A 13681-nucleotide genomic window follows, 5' to 3' on the forward strand; every position below is an offset into this window, starting at 1 on the left:
CGCGAGGCTTCTCCAGTCCCGTCAACCACTCAGAATGTGAACTTGCTAGCAGCCACCACGAAATGATAACTTCAGATAGATCTTTTCATCTTTTCAAACAGACATTTTATTCAATTCCATAGAACTACAAGCCTCAAGTTCTAGACTAATTCTAAGATGATCTGCTGTGCAGCAGCCCCAACCTAGTGATGTCTTTTCACATGGTGATTTATAAACTAAACTTCACTAAACAGGCATTAATCATTCAAATAGCTGGGTGAGGAATGACTAAAGTAGCCTTAAAAATTAATATGTGGAAGTATTTTTATCTCTAGTCAACTTAAAAATAAACTTTTACAACAAAACTAAGCCAGCTGAACCACAACTAAGCTGTAATGTGAAGGGACAGATGCACCGAGGGCTAAGGGGCCCGGGGAGACCACACTTACCAATCCGTAGCGGCCCATTGGTCCACAGCACGGAGCCCTGTGGTAATGTTCTGTAACATCTCTCCATCCGCCTCTGAAGACTGTATAATAGCCAGAATCTGGGTGATTACTGAGGATTCTCTAAGAATCAGGCCAATGACAATGCACCAGTCCAAACATCCGGCCTCCATGAAAATATGCAGTAAGTACCTAGAGCAGAAACACCAGGGTTGGGACTGGGAAGAGGCGAAGCTTGCATGGGCAGCAGCGATCACTAGGCAGGGGTCCCTCGACGCCATTTGTACGCACTCCCTGAGTAGAGACTGCGCCTCCAAGAGTCTGAGGAACTCACCGAAGCTGGACCTGGGATTTATGAGGGCCTTTGCTCGCCAGCTCCATGGAGATGTGCTCCAGCTCGGACTGAGTCAGACTGAGGGTGGAAAAATTCTCCTCCACCACTGTCCAGTCCCCGTCTGCCATGGAACTGCTCTCAGTCAGATCCGTGGCTGAACCAATGCTGCATGCGTCACCTGCAGAAGAATTAACAAATCACAAACCAGGTTCATGTAGAACATACTATGTTTGAATTTTGCCTAAATATTTACTTCTTTATTTCAAAGAGTTACAGAGGGGAGAGACAGATCTTCCATCAGCTGTTTCGCTCTCTAGATGGCCACAATGACAAGTGCTGGGCTAGCACAAAGTCAGGGACTTGAGCCAAGTCTTCCTGGCGGGTGGCAGGTGCCCAAACGCCTAGCCGTGTTCCGCTGCTTTCCCGGCCTCTGGCAGGGAGGTCAATAGAGGTGCGACAGCCAGCACCAACTGGTGCCCACAGGTGATGTACAGAGTAGCTTTATCTTCTATGCCACAATGCTTACCCCTCCTTTAATTTTAACTTTGAGCTGTTTTTGCAGATGTTAGCTTTACAATTTTGAAGCAAAAACCATTGGATTCACTGCTGAGCTTGTGCCATTAACAGCAGCAGATACTTGAACAGAGATCACTGGAGTCAAGCAGCCAGCACGTGCCTCCAGATGGATGCCACAGTGACCGTTAGGAGGCAGTGTTCTGTCTCCCTGAAACAAGCTTTGATCAAGTCCTTAGATTCAGCTAAATTACAGGAAATACAGAGGAACTGATTAAAAACTAAGCACTTAGAAGCAATTAATAAAACTCCTACCATGAGAAGAGATCCCCAGACACAAGTTTCTTCAATGAATGTGCTTTAAGGGGGCGGCGGGGAAGAGAAGGGTGCACTCAAGAACAGATTTAAAAACGTGAATACAATGTGTGAGCCTAACTTGGATCTTGACTCATACTATTATGATATTGTGACATTTGGGTGTTAGTTCAATTGGCTAATCTTCCCTTTCAAGTGCCAGGATCCCATATGGGCACCGGTTCCCGGTCCCGATGCGCCAGAGCCCGAGATGTGCGTCCGCGCGGGACTGGAAGACTCCTGCCTCGGATCAGCTCAGCTCCAGCTGACGCAGCCGTCTGCGGAGTGAACAAGTGGACGGAAGATCTTTCTCTCCTCTCTGTAAATCTACCTCTCCGACAAAAAGAAATCTTAAGAGAAAATCATGACGTTTAAGAAACAAGCAGATGGAAGACTGACCTGTCTCCTCCTCTCTGTAACTTTCAAATGAAGATGAAATAAATCTTCATACAAAAGTGTTCTTGTAGGATAGCTATTTACAGATAAATTATGTGTACTGAATCAGGACAAATTTGTCACAAGGTGTAACAACAGAAGCTGGGTGACGGGGAGTGGCTATCTTTTTAAATGTTTGAAATCCTCTCTTTCACAAAGTGTACTAAAAGTAGCTGGACCACTTCACACCCATTAGAAGGGCTAGTAAAAAAAGTGTTGACAATATTTCCAAGAAGCCCCATATACTGGGAGGAAGGTACAAAGCAGTAACGCTACAGGAGAGTACGGAGATTCCTCACAAAATGACAACACTGCCCTTGACCTCTGCAGGCCTGTTCCACAGCACACCGAAAGCCAAGTTCTGAAGAGAGTTGTGCCTCAGTGTTCATAGCAGCGTTCCTCCAAAGAGCAGCCCAGATGCCCCGTGCCAGCCGCGTGGGTAAACGGGCGGAGCCCCCACGCAGTGGCTGCAGTAGCATTCAGCCTCAGAGGAAGCAAACGACGACATGACCCGAAGAACAAGTCGTCCCCAAGACAACTTCTAGAAGGTACCTAGTCAGGTATTTCATCAAACCAGGGAGCAATGTCAGTAACACACAGTTTTAATTCTGCAAAATGAAAGTAGTTTGAAGGGAGGTCGGGCAAGAATGTGGATGTAAATAAACCTACTAAACTGTTTAAAATGGTTAAGACAATGTTTTTATTATAATGAGGAAAAATTTCTACAAATTTTTAATGGATAACTGATAATGATGTAAAAATTTTTTTTTTATACTGGTCTACGGTAAGAGAATTCTTCATGTACGAATAGCATTTTACCTACTTGGGCTCAAATTGATGGCAGAGAGTCATTTATTGGTGTTGACCTACAAAGACATTTAAACTATTTCATTTCTCTAAGATAAATATATCCGGTGTAATCAAAGCCAACATGCCCTTCCTCTAGTGCATTCACTTCGCCTCGCCTGATCTTTGGGACCTGCAGGCAGAGTGAGGTTCTACGCAGAAGTGCTGCAGCACATACCTCACACTTCCAAAGGACCTGAAGAGGAGCTTGAAGTGACGGTTACCTTTATTGGATAAGGGTGACAGGAAGGCATCTTGCATTTGCGGTCCATGGGATGAGGCTGTGTCCAGCTCAGGGTGGGGAGGGCCGACACTGCCCAGCCAGCTCTGACTTCGCTGCATGGCAGAGACGCCAGCCTCCGCATCCAGGTTTGGAAACGGGTCAGCCGACTGAGACTTGAACAGCTGCTCTCCCACTGCAGTCAAGTTGCAAAAACAAAACACAACAAAAATGGAAAAGAAATTCAAGATGTACATGTGGAAATTTCCAGTTTAGCTGTTTAGTCTCTCCCATTTGGCTAGCCAATACTAATACTCAGATAATTATCATCCTTTACCCTAAAACCAGAACTTAGGATCCTACCAAAATAAACCTCACTATAAAATCTCATCTAATAACATTATTATCTCTGAACTGGAAAGAAACACAACTATTATTCTGTTAATCTTCCAAGGCTTCATTCTAGCCTTGGATTCTAGGATGCTATCAAGTTTCCAGATGGCTTACTACAATTTTTTGTTTAAATTTTTCATAGAAGGTAGGACAGTTTTCTTAAGATTCAAAAGGAAAAAGCACTTTTTTTCTTCTGCCCGAGTGTACAGCTTCATTCCTCTCCTACACATGCTGAGGGTCAGAGGTGCATTTCTGTTACTTTTAACGACCAGTAAAAATCCCAGTTCAGCTCATCGCAAGCTCACAATCACCTAGCCCCAAAGCTCCTTTCCACAGCTACGGCAGATTTTTAAGTTCAGTCAGTGCCTGACTTGCTTATGATGTACAATAACAATGGTTAGGATTATGAACTAGATTTCAAAGAGTTGGGGGCAGAAGCTCTTTGCAGAATGTTCCAAATAATGTACAAAGAGTTGGCTTTCAGTTTGACCGAAGTTTCGAATAAGACTTCCCTATCACTAACATCAAAATGTCAAGATACTCGGAGTACAATGCAGATTTCCTCGTGCCATGCTAGGAAGCCTATTACCTGTTCGGTATTTCCCATTTTTGAAAGGAGAACTGATCGAAGAGGCTGGGATGATGGGGAATGGCCACAGGAAGTCTTTGTGGAGTCTCCTCAGGGCCGCCACGAAGTTATCTACCCGAGCAGCTCGAGTACGCTCCTTGCACAGCCAACCAATGAGCTCAAAGCCCAGCTGGGCTGTAAAGCAGCCCAGATCCTTCAGCCGCACGGCCTCTAAGAGGCGCCGGGCGTGTCTCCAGAGCATCATGTCGATGTACATGTTCTCAGCACAGTCACTGTCTTTACTCCATCTGTAAGGATGAACACAGAGACGCTCCAGAACAGTTCCAAGCAGCGGCTGTGCCTAGCTTCATGCAGTAACACTGATACCCCCGAGAGAGACGGCGTCAAAGGGCTTGTCCTGTGTATGGTAGCACAACTTCATGAGCACGGAACACCAGAGGCTCTGAAGAGTGACTACACGGAAGAGGGGGAGATTGGGACAGAAGAAGCTGGGCTAGGAAGACAGAGATGAATAGCTGAAGAAAGAGTATAAAGATATGGGTATCTGAAAGGACCAATGAAAGGAGGCAAGGAAATCAGATTAAAGAAACCAAGCATGCAGGCCCTGGCGGGAGTGAACCAGCAGGTGCCAGATCTGTTTCTCCTTTCTTCTGTAAATCTGCCTTTTCAACAAATAAGTCCTGGAAGGAAGGCAGGCAGGCAGGCAGGGAGGGAGGGAGGGAGGGAGGAAATTGAGCATACAGAAGCAGAATGGAATCCCTCAACATGGGTTATATACATGTAGGAAAATAAAACTGATTCTTTAAAATGGCTGGACTGCCTCGAGCCCATCCTCCCTCACTTGCATGGCCTGAGATGGCAGAACTGCCTCACTGGGGCCTATGAGGCACAGGAGTGCACGAGTGAAGAGCCTTGTCTCTGGAGTAGGTCTGTCTGCACTGGGAAACCGACGGCCATTCGCCAGTTGTATGTATGTTCCCATTGTCTCTGAGCCCCTTACTTCTTCACCCAGCAAATGTGGAGCACTGGGGGCATGTGAGTCAGGTCGACTCGATGCCTGGGGCCCTAGCCCCAGCCACTGCTTCCAAGTGGTGTGTGAATTCAGGGCTTGCTGGTGGCCACAGTGCCAACTGGTGCCAGGCTTCGCCTGCTGGCCGCTCAGTGGCAAGCTCTGGGCTCTTGAAGGGGAGAAATTACTGCCTAGGGGTATCACTAGATAAGGTCACTGTACTTGCAGGTAAGCAAAGGGACTGAGACCTAGTGGTTTGGAGGGGAGAGACCGGAAGATGTTTATGGGTCAGGCTGATATACCGGCCCACATGAGTCCTGAGCAGGGCTTGTTAGCATGGGACTTTGCTGACCACCACATGCCAGTCCATGCCAAAGCTACGGCTGGGGGACTGTGTAGTAGGGCTAGATCCCAGTACCAGACTGAATGTCAAAATAGGGGATGGGTCACATTAAGCAAGGTCAAAGACACTAACCAGGACATGAGAGAACCAGGTCTAGGGGTAGATTCTTGGGGGACATGTGGGCCAAACCCTGTGGAAATGCAAGTTCCACAGGTTAGCTTAAGAGCTGGGGTGATGATAGCCTGGGCTAGGTGTGAGCAGAGAACCTGCCAACACTCATGGGTACAGGAACCAAGATTAGTCAGGGCAGGTCCAGGCTGCAGCACCCACATGTGCATCCTAGAACAGGCTGTGGGGCGGGCCAGGCCACAACATTCATCAGCTCATACAAGGACAAGAGGGGAGGGGCAGGCTATGCCGGGTGAGGGCCTGACACCCACTGGCATGCATTAGATCTGGGTCTGGGAGTGGGTTGAGCAGGGGAATGTGGGAAACTCCCCTAGCGGGTCATAGCTCTCACTGGTGGGCATGTGGTCCAGGACTGGGGGTCAGTCAAGTTGGCAAATGTGTGGGCTGGTTTGGGAAGGAGGTGGACCTGGCAGGGCCAAGCAAACCTTAGCTCACCGGCAAATGCAGAAACCAGGTTGAAGCGCAGGTTATGCCAGGCCAGGCTGTCACACCTACTGGCTTGCACGAGCTGGGAATGGGAGCAGACTGAGCAGGATCAGGTTCCAACACCCGCCAGCGAGAATTGGGACTGGAGGCAGGCTGGGTTAGGCCAGCCTGCAGCATCCAAAGGCAAAGGCCAAGACAGATGAGGGGCTATGCCAAGCTGGGTCAGAGCAACCACTGGCACACGCAAGATCTGTGTCTGGGAACAGGCCTGGCTGGGGAACAGAGGGCATGGCCTGGCTGGTTGTGGTTCCCATTGGTGAATGTAAAGGACAGAGTCGGGGGTTGCGTTCTGGTCTGGACACAGCTGCAGTGTCCCTTGGCATAAGTGTGAATTAGGTCTGGGTATGCCAAACTGGGCTAGACTGCAGCATCCTCTGGTGCTCATGAGAACCAGGGTAGAGGTAGGACAGGCGAGGCTGGGTCACCGCCCCTGCTGAGCCATGCATTAACTGTGACTTGGTGTGGACCAAGCTTGGCTAGGCTGTAACACCCAACAGTGAAAACCAGAACAGGTGAAAGTCAGGAAAGGCCACTGTTCCCGCTAGGGCAGGTGGTGGACTGAGTGGGGCCGGTCCATGGACCCACCAGTGTGCTTGAGATCTGGCACTGGGAGAGGTTCTGATGGAGGAGCTTGGGGAACTCCTCTGTTGGGACATAGTCCCTGCAGGTTAGCACAAGAATTGCAATAAGGAGCAGCCCAGACCAGGCCAGGGAATGGTACCCACCAGCATACACTTGGCTCAGATCTGGGGTGAACCAGGCAGGGCCAGTTCATATCACCCACTGGGGAATCTGGGCTCCAGAATGTAGTGTGGGTTGTGCCAGGTTGGGTTATAACACAACCCAGTTCCCACGAGGGCCAGGACTGGGGGCCAGCTGCGCTGGGCTAGGCTGTAGCCCCCACCAATGTGAACTGGAACTGGGGGTAGGGCGGGCCTGGTTAGCCTCCAGCAATCACTGGCAAATGCTGAGTAAGACGGGTCATGCCAGACTGGGTTGCAGCACTCAAACAGCACATGTGAGACCCAGGGGGAAGGCCTGAAGCCGGTAGGAGCTTCCCTGCAGGACCACCACTCCTACTGGAGAGCATGAGTTGGGATTGGGGCAGACCAGGCCGGGCAGTGCTATAACACCTGTTGGCCTCATGTGAGCTGGATCAGGCAAAAGCCAGGCTGGGCTGACTGTTCCTTCTGATGCATGCATAAGTCAGAGTGAGTATGGGTTGGTTGGGCTTTGCTGCAGCATCAGCTGGCAGAAGCTGGCTCTGGGGGCTAATTCTGTCAAGGTAAACTGCAGAACCACCTGGAATGCAGGATCCGGGAGTGGAAGTGGGCCCAGTAGGGAAAGAGTGGGTACTTCCCTACTGGGTTGCCACTCCCACTGGTGAGCATGAAAACAGGACTGGGGCAGGCATGGCTAGACAGAGTGACACCCACAGGCCCATGTGTGGGCTGGATTGTTGGGTGGGTTGGGTTGAACCAGGATTCAATGCCCAGTGACACAAATGAGAGCTGAATGAGAAGTGGGACAGAGTGGACCAGTCTGCTGTACATACTGACAAGCACAGGAACCAGGGCAGGTGGCAGGCCTGGTAGGGGTTACTGCAGGTCATTCTGACTAGGCTGCAGCTCCCACTGGTGTACGTGAGGGCCGAGTGTGTGATGGGTAGGATCGGACTGGGCTGCAACACCCACTGGTTTGTGTAGAAGATAGAGCTGGGAGGCAGAACTGACCTAGCAATTGCAACCACCAGCGTGTACATAAGCTGATTGGGGCGAGGAACTGTGTCACATCCTGTATTGGCAAGCACATAAAAGAATCAGGTCTGGGATCACCTCAGATAAAGTTTCTTTGGGGATCCCCCCAACTGAATTGCTGGAATTAGAACCCCAATCATGGAGAGAATTGCAGGTTCCATGGTCTGACCACGGAGTGATGTGTCAGAGCTGGGCCTCCCTGCTTACACGGAGCAGGGAACAACAAACATCACAATAGAAAATACTCAACAGAATACAGATGCCTCGGCCCACCCAATGTCGGAGGACTCCTTCGGCCCCGAGCTCAGAGTCAGAGTGCCCGAGAGCTTTACTCTGTCTGCAGGTGCAAGTGGAGAGAGGTTAGAACTGCTGCCTTCAGGGAGGCTTTTGCATTACCTGCAAATTTCTCTCTCTTTTCCTTTTAATTTTGGTTCTCTATTACCAGAGGTAATTTATTGTTTGTTACAACAGGTGTATCAAAATTGTTCTCAGCAACAATAGAAAGCGTGGGAGTGAACACAAAAGCAAAAGGAAAGCGTGCATGGCCCTCACGGGCAGAAAGCACCTGCAAACGGATCACAGCTATTTGCAGAAGATCCAACTTCTACATGCCCTGCAGTGTGTGTGTCCTAGAGACACTACAGAAACAGCAACAACTTGCTGTTTTACCTTTTTCCAGAAGGACCGGATGGCATGCTTAGTGTTTTCTGTAAGCTGAATTTACTAGGTGCGGCATTTTCAGCTGACTGGGATAAACTGATGCTCCGATTCCTGAAGAACTCAAATCCGCCACCTGAGCTGGGTTCCTACGATGACATACAGCGTGCAGGACAGTTAGAGAAGGATGTCGTGGGTTGCAGGACGCAGAGAACCTGTGAGGCTGTGGGACTGACCTGAGCTGTGGGCGTGGGAGGCGGTGTTTCGGACTCTCCAGAGCCGATAGCTTTCAGGAATCGAATCATGTGCCGACACAGGTCCCACTTGCCTTGTTCCAGGGCTGTGTTGAACAGAAGGGTGGCATGCTGCCTGCTGACTGCTGGGGCCTCCATGTTCTAGAAACAACCAAGACAGCACTCCTTTTACTCAGCGCATGACTGGGGAGACTGTGACCAGTTTTCATTTGTACAGTTTCCTAAGGTCAGGGACCGTACATGCAATACTGTGGAGACTGGCTGAAATGTAAGACTAAAAGGCGTATGAGAAAGAGTCATTTAGGAAAAATGCAGCAAGCACCCCGCTGACAGGATTAAACTATCAGTCTCTCACTCACGGCCGTCAAATTCAAACCCGACTACAGTGTCAACACGATGTTCCATTCAGTGTCACCTTGCAAGTTACCTGTAAGATGATAAGGTAAGAGGCAGCCGTATCCAAATCCTGGGCCATCAAACACTCTTCAAACAAGTCCTTGGGGTTCCCGACAGCTGCAAAAAGGTAATTCCACAGGGCATACTCAGTCTTCCTGGCGCAGTGAACCACTGTCTGCAGGAAGAGCGGAAACTCGGTGATGAATTTGGCCACGGTGGGGAGCAGGGGGTCGGGAATGGGCTCCCGTGAGGTAGCTTCTTCCTCCAGCACCTCATGCAGCATGAGCTCCAGCACGTGCGGGAAGTAGGGCAGCGCGGCGCAGGACTGAGCCAGGAGCAAGGCCTGCTCCCCGAGGTTCCTGACCAGCAGCTGCCGCAGGATGTGGTGGAGGTAGATCTGAGAGGTTCTCTCCACGACACAGAAAGGGAAGAGCACCTCCAGCTGCTCCCTGCTGCTCCGCGGGTACACAGAGTCGTAGGGGACAGTGTCGTTGACAGCACCGAGGACCAACGCGTCTTCGAACAGAACAGCCAGCGGGTAGATGTTGATGTGGAAAGGCAGCATGATCCGCTGGGACAGGAACGAGTGGGGCTTGCGGTGGTCCCTGGGGAAGAGAGGGAGCCACACTTTCATGCCCGCCCCGCCGCAGCTCAGCCACAGGGCCTCCAGCAGGTGACGCTTCTGCTTGTCGGCTCGGCACGTCGTCCAGACGTTCTCAACCGACTGGGCCAGGACCACAGGAGGACAGAGCGGCAGCTGGGGAGCGAGAGGCGACAGTCAGGCTTGCTGTCCTTCACTGCACGTTAGGTTCTTAAATTCCTACGTGTTAGCTAATGATTTCTTTCAAAATTACAGTTGAACAACTTTTGGGTAAAAGCAGGGACAGCTATTTAGAGTTAGAATTACCCACAGCACCTTTCCTCTCAAAGCACATACAAGACAATCCACACACTTCCCCACCCTCTGGAAGCTCCTTCACAACTTTCAGCTAATACCGCCTCAGCAGTAACATGACACATGCCATCATTTACTCTCAACAGTTTAACCTTCACCCTTCATAATGTCATACTCAGAAGCTTAAAACCAATTCCAAGTGCTTTTTCAGCTTCTAAATCCCATGGCAGCAGTGTCTCATGCATTCCCCCAGTGCTCAGATGCCCTGCGCAGCACTCACCAGCTTCCTCTGGTTGGGGTGACTGTCCTTCTCCCGGATCTGGGGGCCTGACCTGTCCCTCTGCACCATGATGAGCTGTCCTGCAAGGTTTAGCATGATGCTCTCGGCATCACGTGCCTGCAAGTTCAGAAAGAGAAACTGGTTTCATACTAAATCAGATACATTTTTGGCACGTCCTCTATAATCTATAGTTTACAGATGGAATAATGTTTAACTCAGGCTATACCATCTTTAGCCATTCTGCTTGGCTCTGCTGGAATACAGGGGCTGTACAGCGAGGGGGGAAGAACACTCAACACACTCTACAATCTGTGAACAGTACCTTCAGATGACTAGGGTAGAGCTAAGTTCTCTTACAAAACTTAAAGGAACTTCAATAGTTCACAAAATTAATCTGGTACAGGAAGAGAAGGTTTCAAGGATAAAGATGGAACTAGAAAGACACAGGAGGAAGTGAAGGGCTTGGCGCTCTAGCTGAAGCTGCAATCTCAACGAAGACACAGAGCTAGGACATAATAGCTGTACACGGAAAACGAGACTCCTGGGAGCAGAGCAGGAATATTTTGGAAACTAAGTGGATGGTATGTTGTAAGGAGGATTTGGAAAGCCAGGTAAAGGAAACATATTACTATGTATGGTCTCAAATAGGAAAGTTCTGGGCCTGGCGCGGTAGCCTAATAGCTGAAGTCCTCGCCTTGCATGCACCAAGATCCCATATGGATGCCAGTTTGTATCCCGACTGCTCCACTTCCCACCCAGCTCCCTGCTTGCAGCCTGGGAAAGAAGTCGAGGACAGCCCAAAGCCTTGGGCCCCTGCACCTATGTGGGAGACCCAGAAGAAGCTCCTGGCTCCTGACTTTGAATCAGGTCAGCTCTGGCCGTTGTGGCCACTTGGAGAGTGAATCATCGGATGCAACATCTTCCTCTCTCTCTCCTTCTCTCTGTAGATCTTGCCTTTCCAGTAAAAAAATTAATAAATCTTTAAAAAAGGGGGGGGTTCTTTTTGGGAAATAATTTTTAAAACTCTGAATTAATTAGGACGAGTTACTGGGGAGAGGCGGACTTCACGGGTGTTGAAAATTTCAACCTGCAAGGTTAGGGAAACCACTGATTCCCCACTGAATGCTTTCATGCAGCTTAGACATGGGGGGTAGCAGCAAAGTGGAGGCGGAGCTGATGTAGGTAAGGGGCTACGGGAGCTGGCACCACCGCCAAGGGATGCCGCTCAGGAAGCAGGGTGGTGTCGTGGTGCCCTGCAGCATCCCACACTGGGGTGCCGGCCCTGCAGCCCAGCGCTCCTGATGCCCAGGAGGGGGTGGGGGGCCTGCTTCCTAACCCGGGCTGGGGCTCCTAGCCCTGGCTGTGGGGGCCTCTGAGGATTATGGCAGCAGATAAAAGCTCGCTCGCGCTCTCCACTCTGCCTTTCAAATACAGAAGAATATTCTGAAAAAGAAGAGAAACTTAGGAAAAACTTTTCTTTTTCCTTCACTAAATTTGAAAGACTCCTATTTCCAAGTAAAAATGTTGTAAGCAGTAACTGAGCCCGAGCTGAACACGCCAGCAAGTGTGAGAACACATTTCCTGAAACACAACACACGGGGGCGGGGGCAAAGGGCAAAGGGGCATCATCCGGGCTTCTGAAGGCAGCAAGACAAACAGAGGCACAACATCCCACGAACCAAGGAAGGAAAGACTCCTAGGGAAGAGCTACTGTTCAGGAGACTCGGGACTCCGGTGCCTGGTAGCTGAGGACATGCGACCTGTCGCCATCCTCTGGGGCTCAGCCAGGGAAACCGCGGGCGCGCTAGGTAACCTACTGCGAAATAGCCGGGCAGAAAGTCTCCTTCCTTACTGCTTCCAATCTATGGAAAGACATTATATATACAGAAATGGCAAACTAAAAATTCAGAAATTTGTCTGTAGCACATGACAAATAACCAGTAATTTGCAGGATTGAGAAAAAATGGAATTTGAAATGTGTGTGGAAACTGAGGCACTCGGGTAACCGTTGTGTGGCTAGATGGCAGAGGAAAAGCAGGGCCTGCCAACGCAGAGCTGACACAGAGCGGCGGGGGCGCGGCCTGTTCGCAAACTACCGCAACGGAGCGGGGCGGAGTCCACGGGCACTCAGGGCGGCCCCACCACGTGGCCATGATCGGGACGAGCCCCTGGGCTTGAACCACTCCATCTCACACTCTGCTTCACGGACACGGCTGCCCGGTAAGAGAAGCTGGAACCCAAATGCTCTGACTCGGGATGCGGGCGTCACACGTGGTCTAACTGCTACCCGGGCACTGTCTTTTAACACACTTCTTGATCTGCTCTTTGCCAAGATGCACAGATCACCGTGAAAGGCCTCTAAAAGGGGATGCAGTACTCACGAGGGCAAGCGTTGCCCACTAAATCTGGAATACATGGACCCCCCCTTTGTTCCTAACATAAAGACAAACGATGAAATGGAGAACTGCAATATCAAGCTGCATTTTCCCATCATCCAGAGTCACAAATACCATGATTTTGTCATATTTGTTTCATCTGTGTGAGTTAATTTCACAAAGTATTTTTAAACAGGTTATCATTCCCTCTTACCTCCATATATTTAATTTTACAATTAAATAATAGAAGTATTTACATAACTAATTATATAATATAGTTAGCTATATAAGCATATGTTTATGTAACAGTAATTATACAAGTGTATGCTTATAAAACTTACTATATTTAATTACATTCAATATATGGGCATATGCTTACATAACCTTTATGCTACCGCGCCAGGCCCAAGAAGTAGTTACCTTTGATCCTGACACATTCTACCCACACACTCTTTACCTTCTGCAAAATAACTTTCCTATCAAATGGGATCATCTGGTTACAATGACATGATTTGCATAGAAACCGGGAACTGTATTTTGTTTTCTTGAATGAAAGAAACTCCGAGTGTGCACCAGGAGGAAGCTGAACACAGAGACACAGGCACAAGTCACGTCCTCCCTCCTACAGGAGACGCAGGTACCCCGGATGTCATCTCACTGCAACATACCACATACCACGTGACAAAACAACACAGAACGGAGACCAAGACAGCAAAGGCACTAAAACAAGGATTAAAAAGAGATAGCTGGAGATAACGGAAATTTAGCATGGAGCCAGAAGTTTCTTCTGGGTCTCACACATGGGTGCAGGGTTCTAAAGCTTTGGGCCATCCTTGACTGCTTTCCCAGGCCACAAGCAGGGAGCTGGATGGGAAGTGGAGCAGCCAGGATACGAACTGGCACCCGTAAAGGATGCTGGCACATGCAAGGC

General features: G+C 49.6%; 1 protein-coding gene across 2 annotated transcripts in view; it reads right to left on the reverse strand.

Annotated features, from left to right (window-relative positions):
* Window positions 1-13681, reverse strand: part of RIC1 (RIC1 homolog, RAB6A GEF complex partner 1) — an 87078-nt gene that overhangs the window by 650 nt on the left and 72747 nt on the right. For both annotated transcript variants that reach the window (XM_058657317.1, XM_004591816.2), the window contains exons 18-25: window positions 10376-10492; window positions 9232-9957; window positions 8787-8945; window positions 8563-8699; window positions 4110-4396; window positions 3132-3323; window positions 760-937; window positions 429-617 (exon numbers count right to left, since the gene is read on the reverse strand). In XM_058657317.1, coding sequence (XP_058513300.1) covers window positions 429-617; window positions 760-937; window positions 3132-3323; window positions 4110-4396; window positions 8563-8699; window positions 8787-8945; window positions 9232-9957; window positions 10376-10492 — 1985 coding nt within the window. The remainder of the gene's footprint in view (window positions 1-428; window positions 618-759; window positions 938-3131; window positions 3324-4109; window positions 4397-8562; window positions 8700-8786; window positions 8946-9231; window positions 9958-10375; window positions 10493-13681) is intronic.

The sequence above is a fragment of the Ochotona princeps genome, chromosome 31 (genome assembly GCF_030435755.1).
Source record: "Ochotona princeps isolate mOchPri1 chromosome 31, mOchPri1.hap1, whole genome shotgun sequence".
Lineage (NCBI taxonomy): Eukaryota > Metazoa > Chordata > Mammalia > Lagomorpha > Ochotonidae > Ochotona > Ochotona princeps.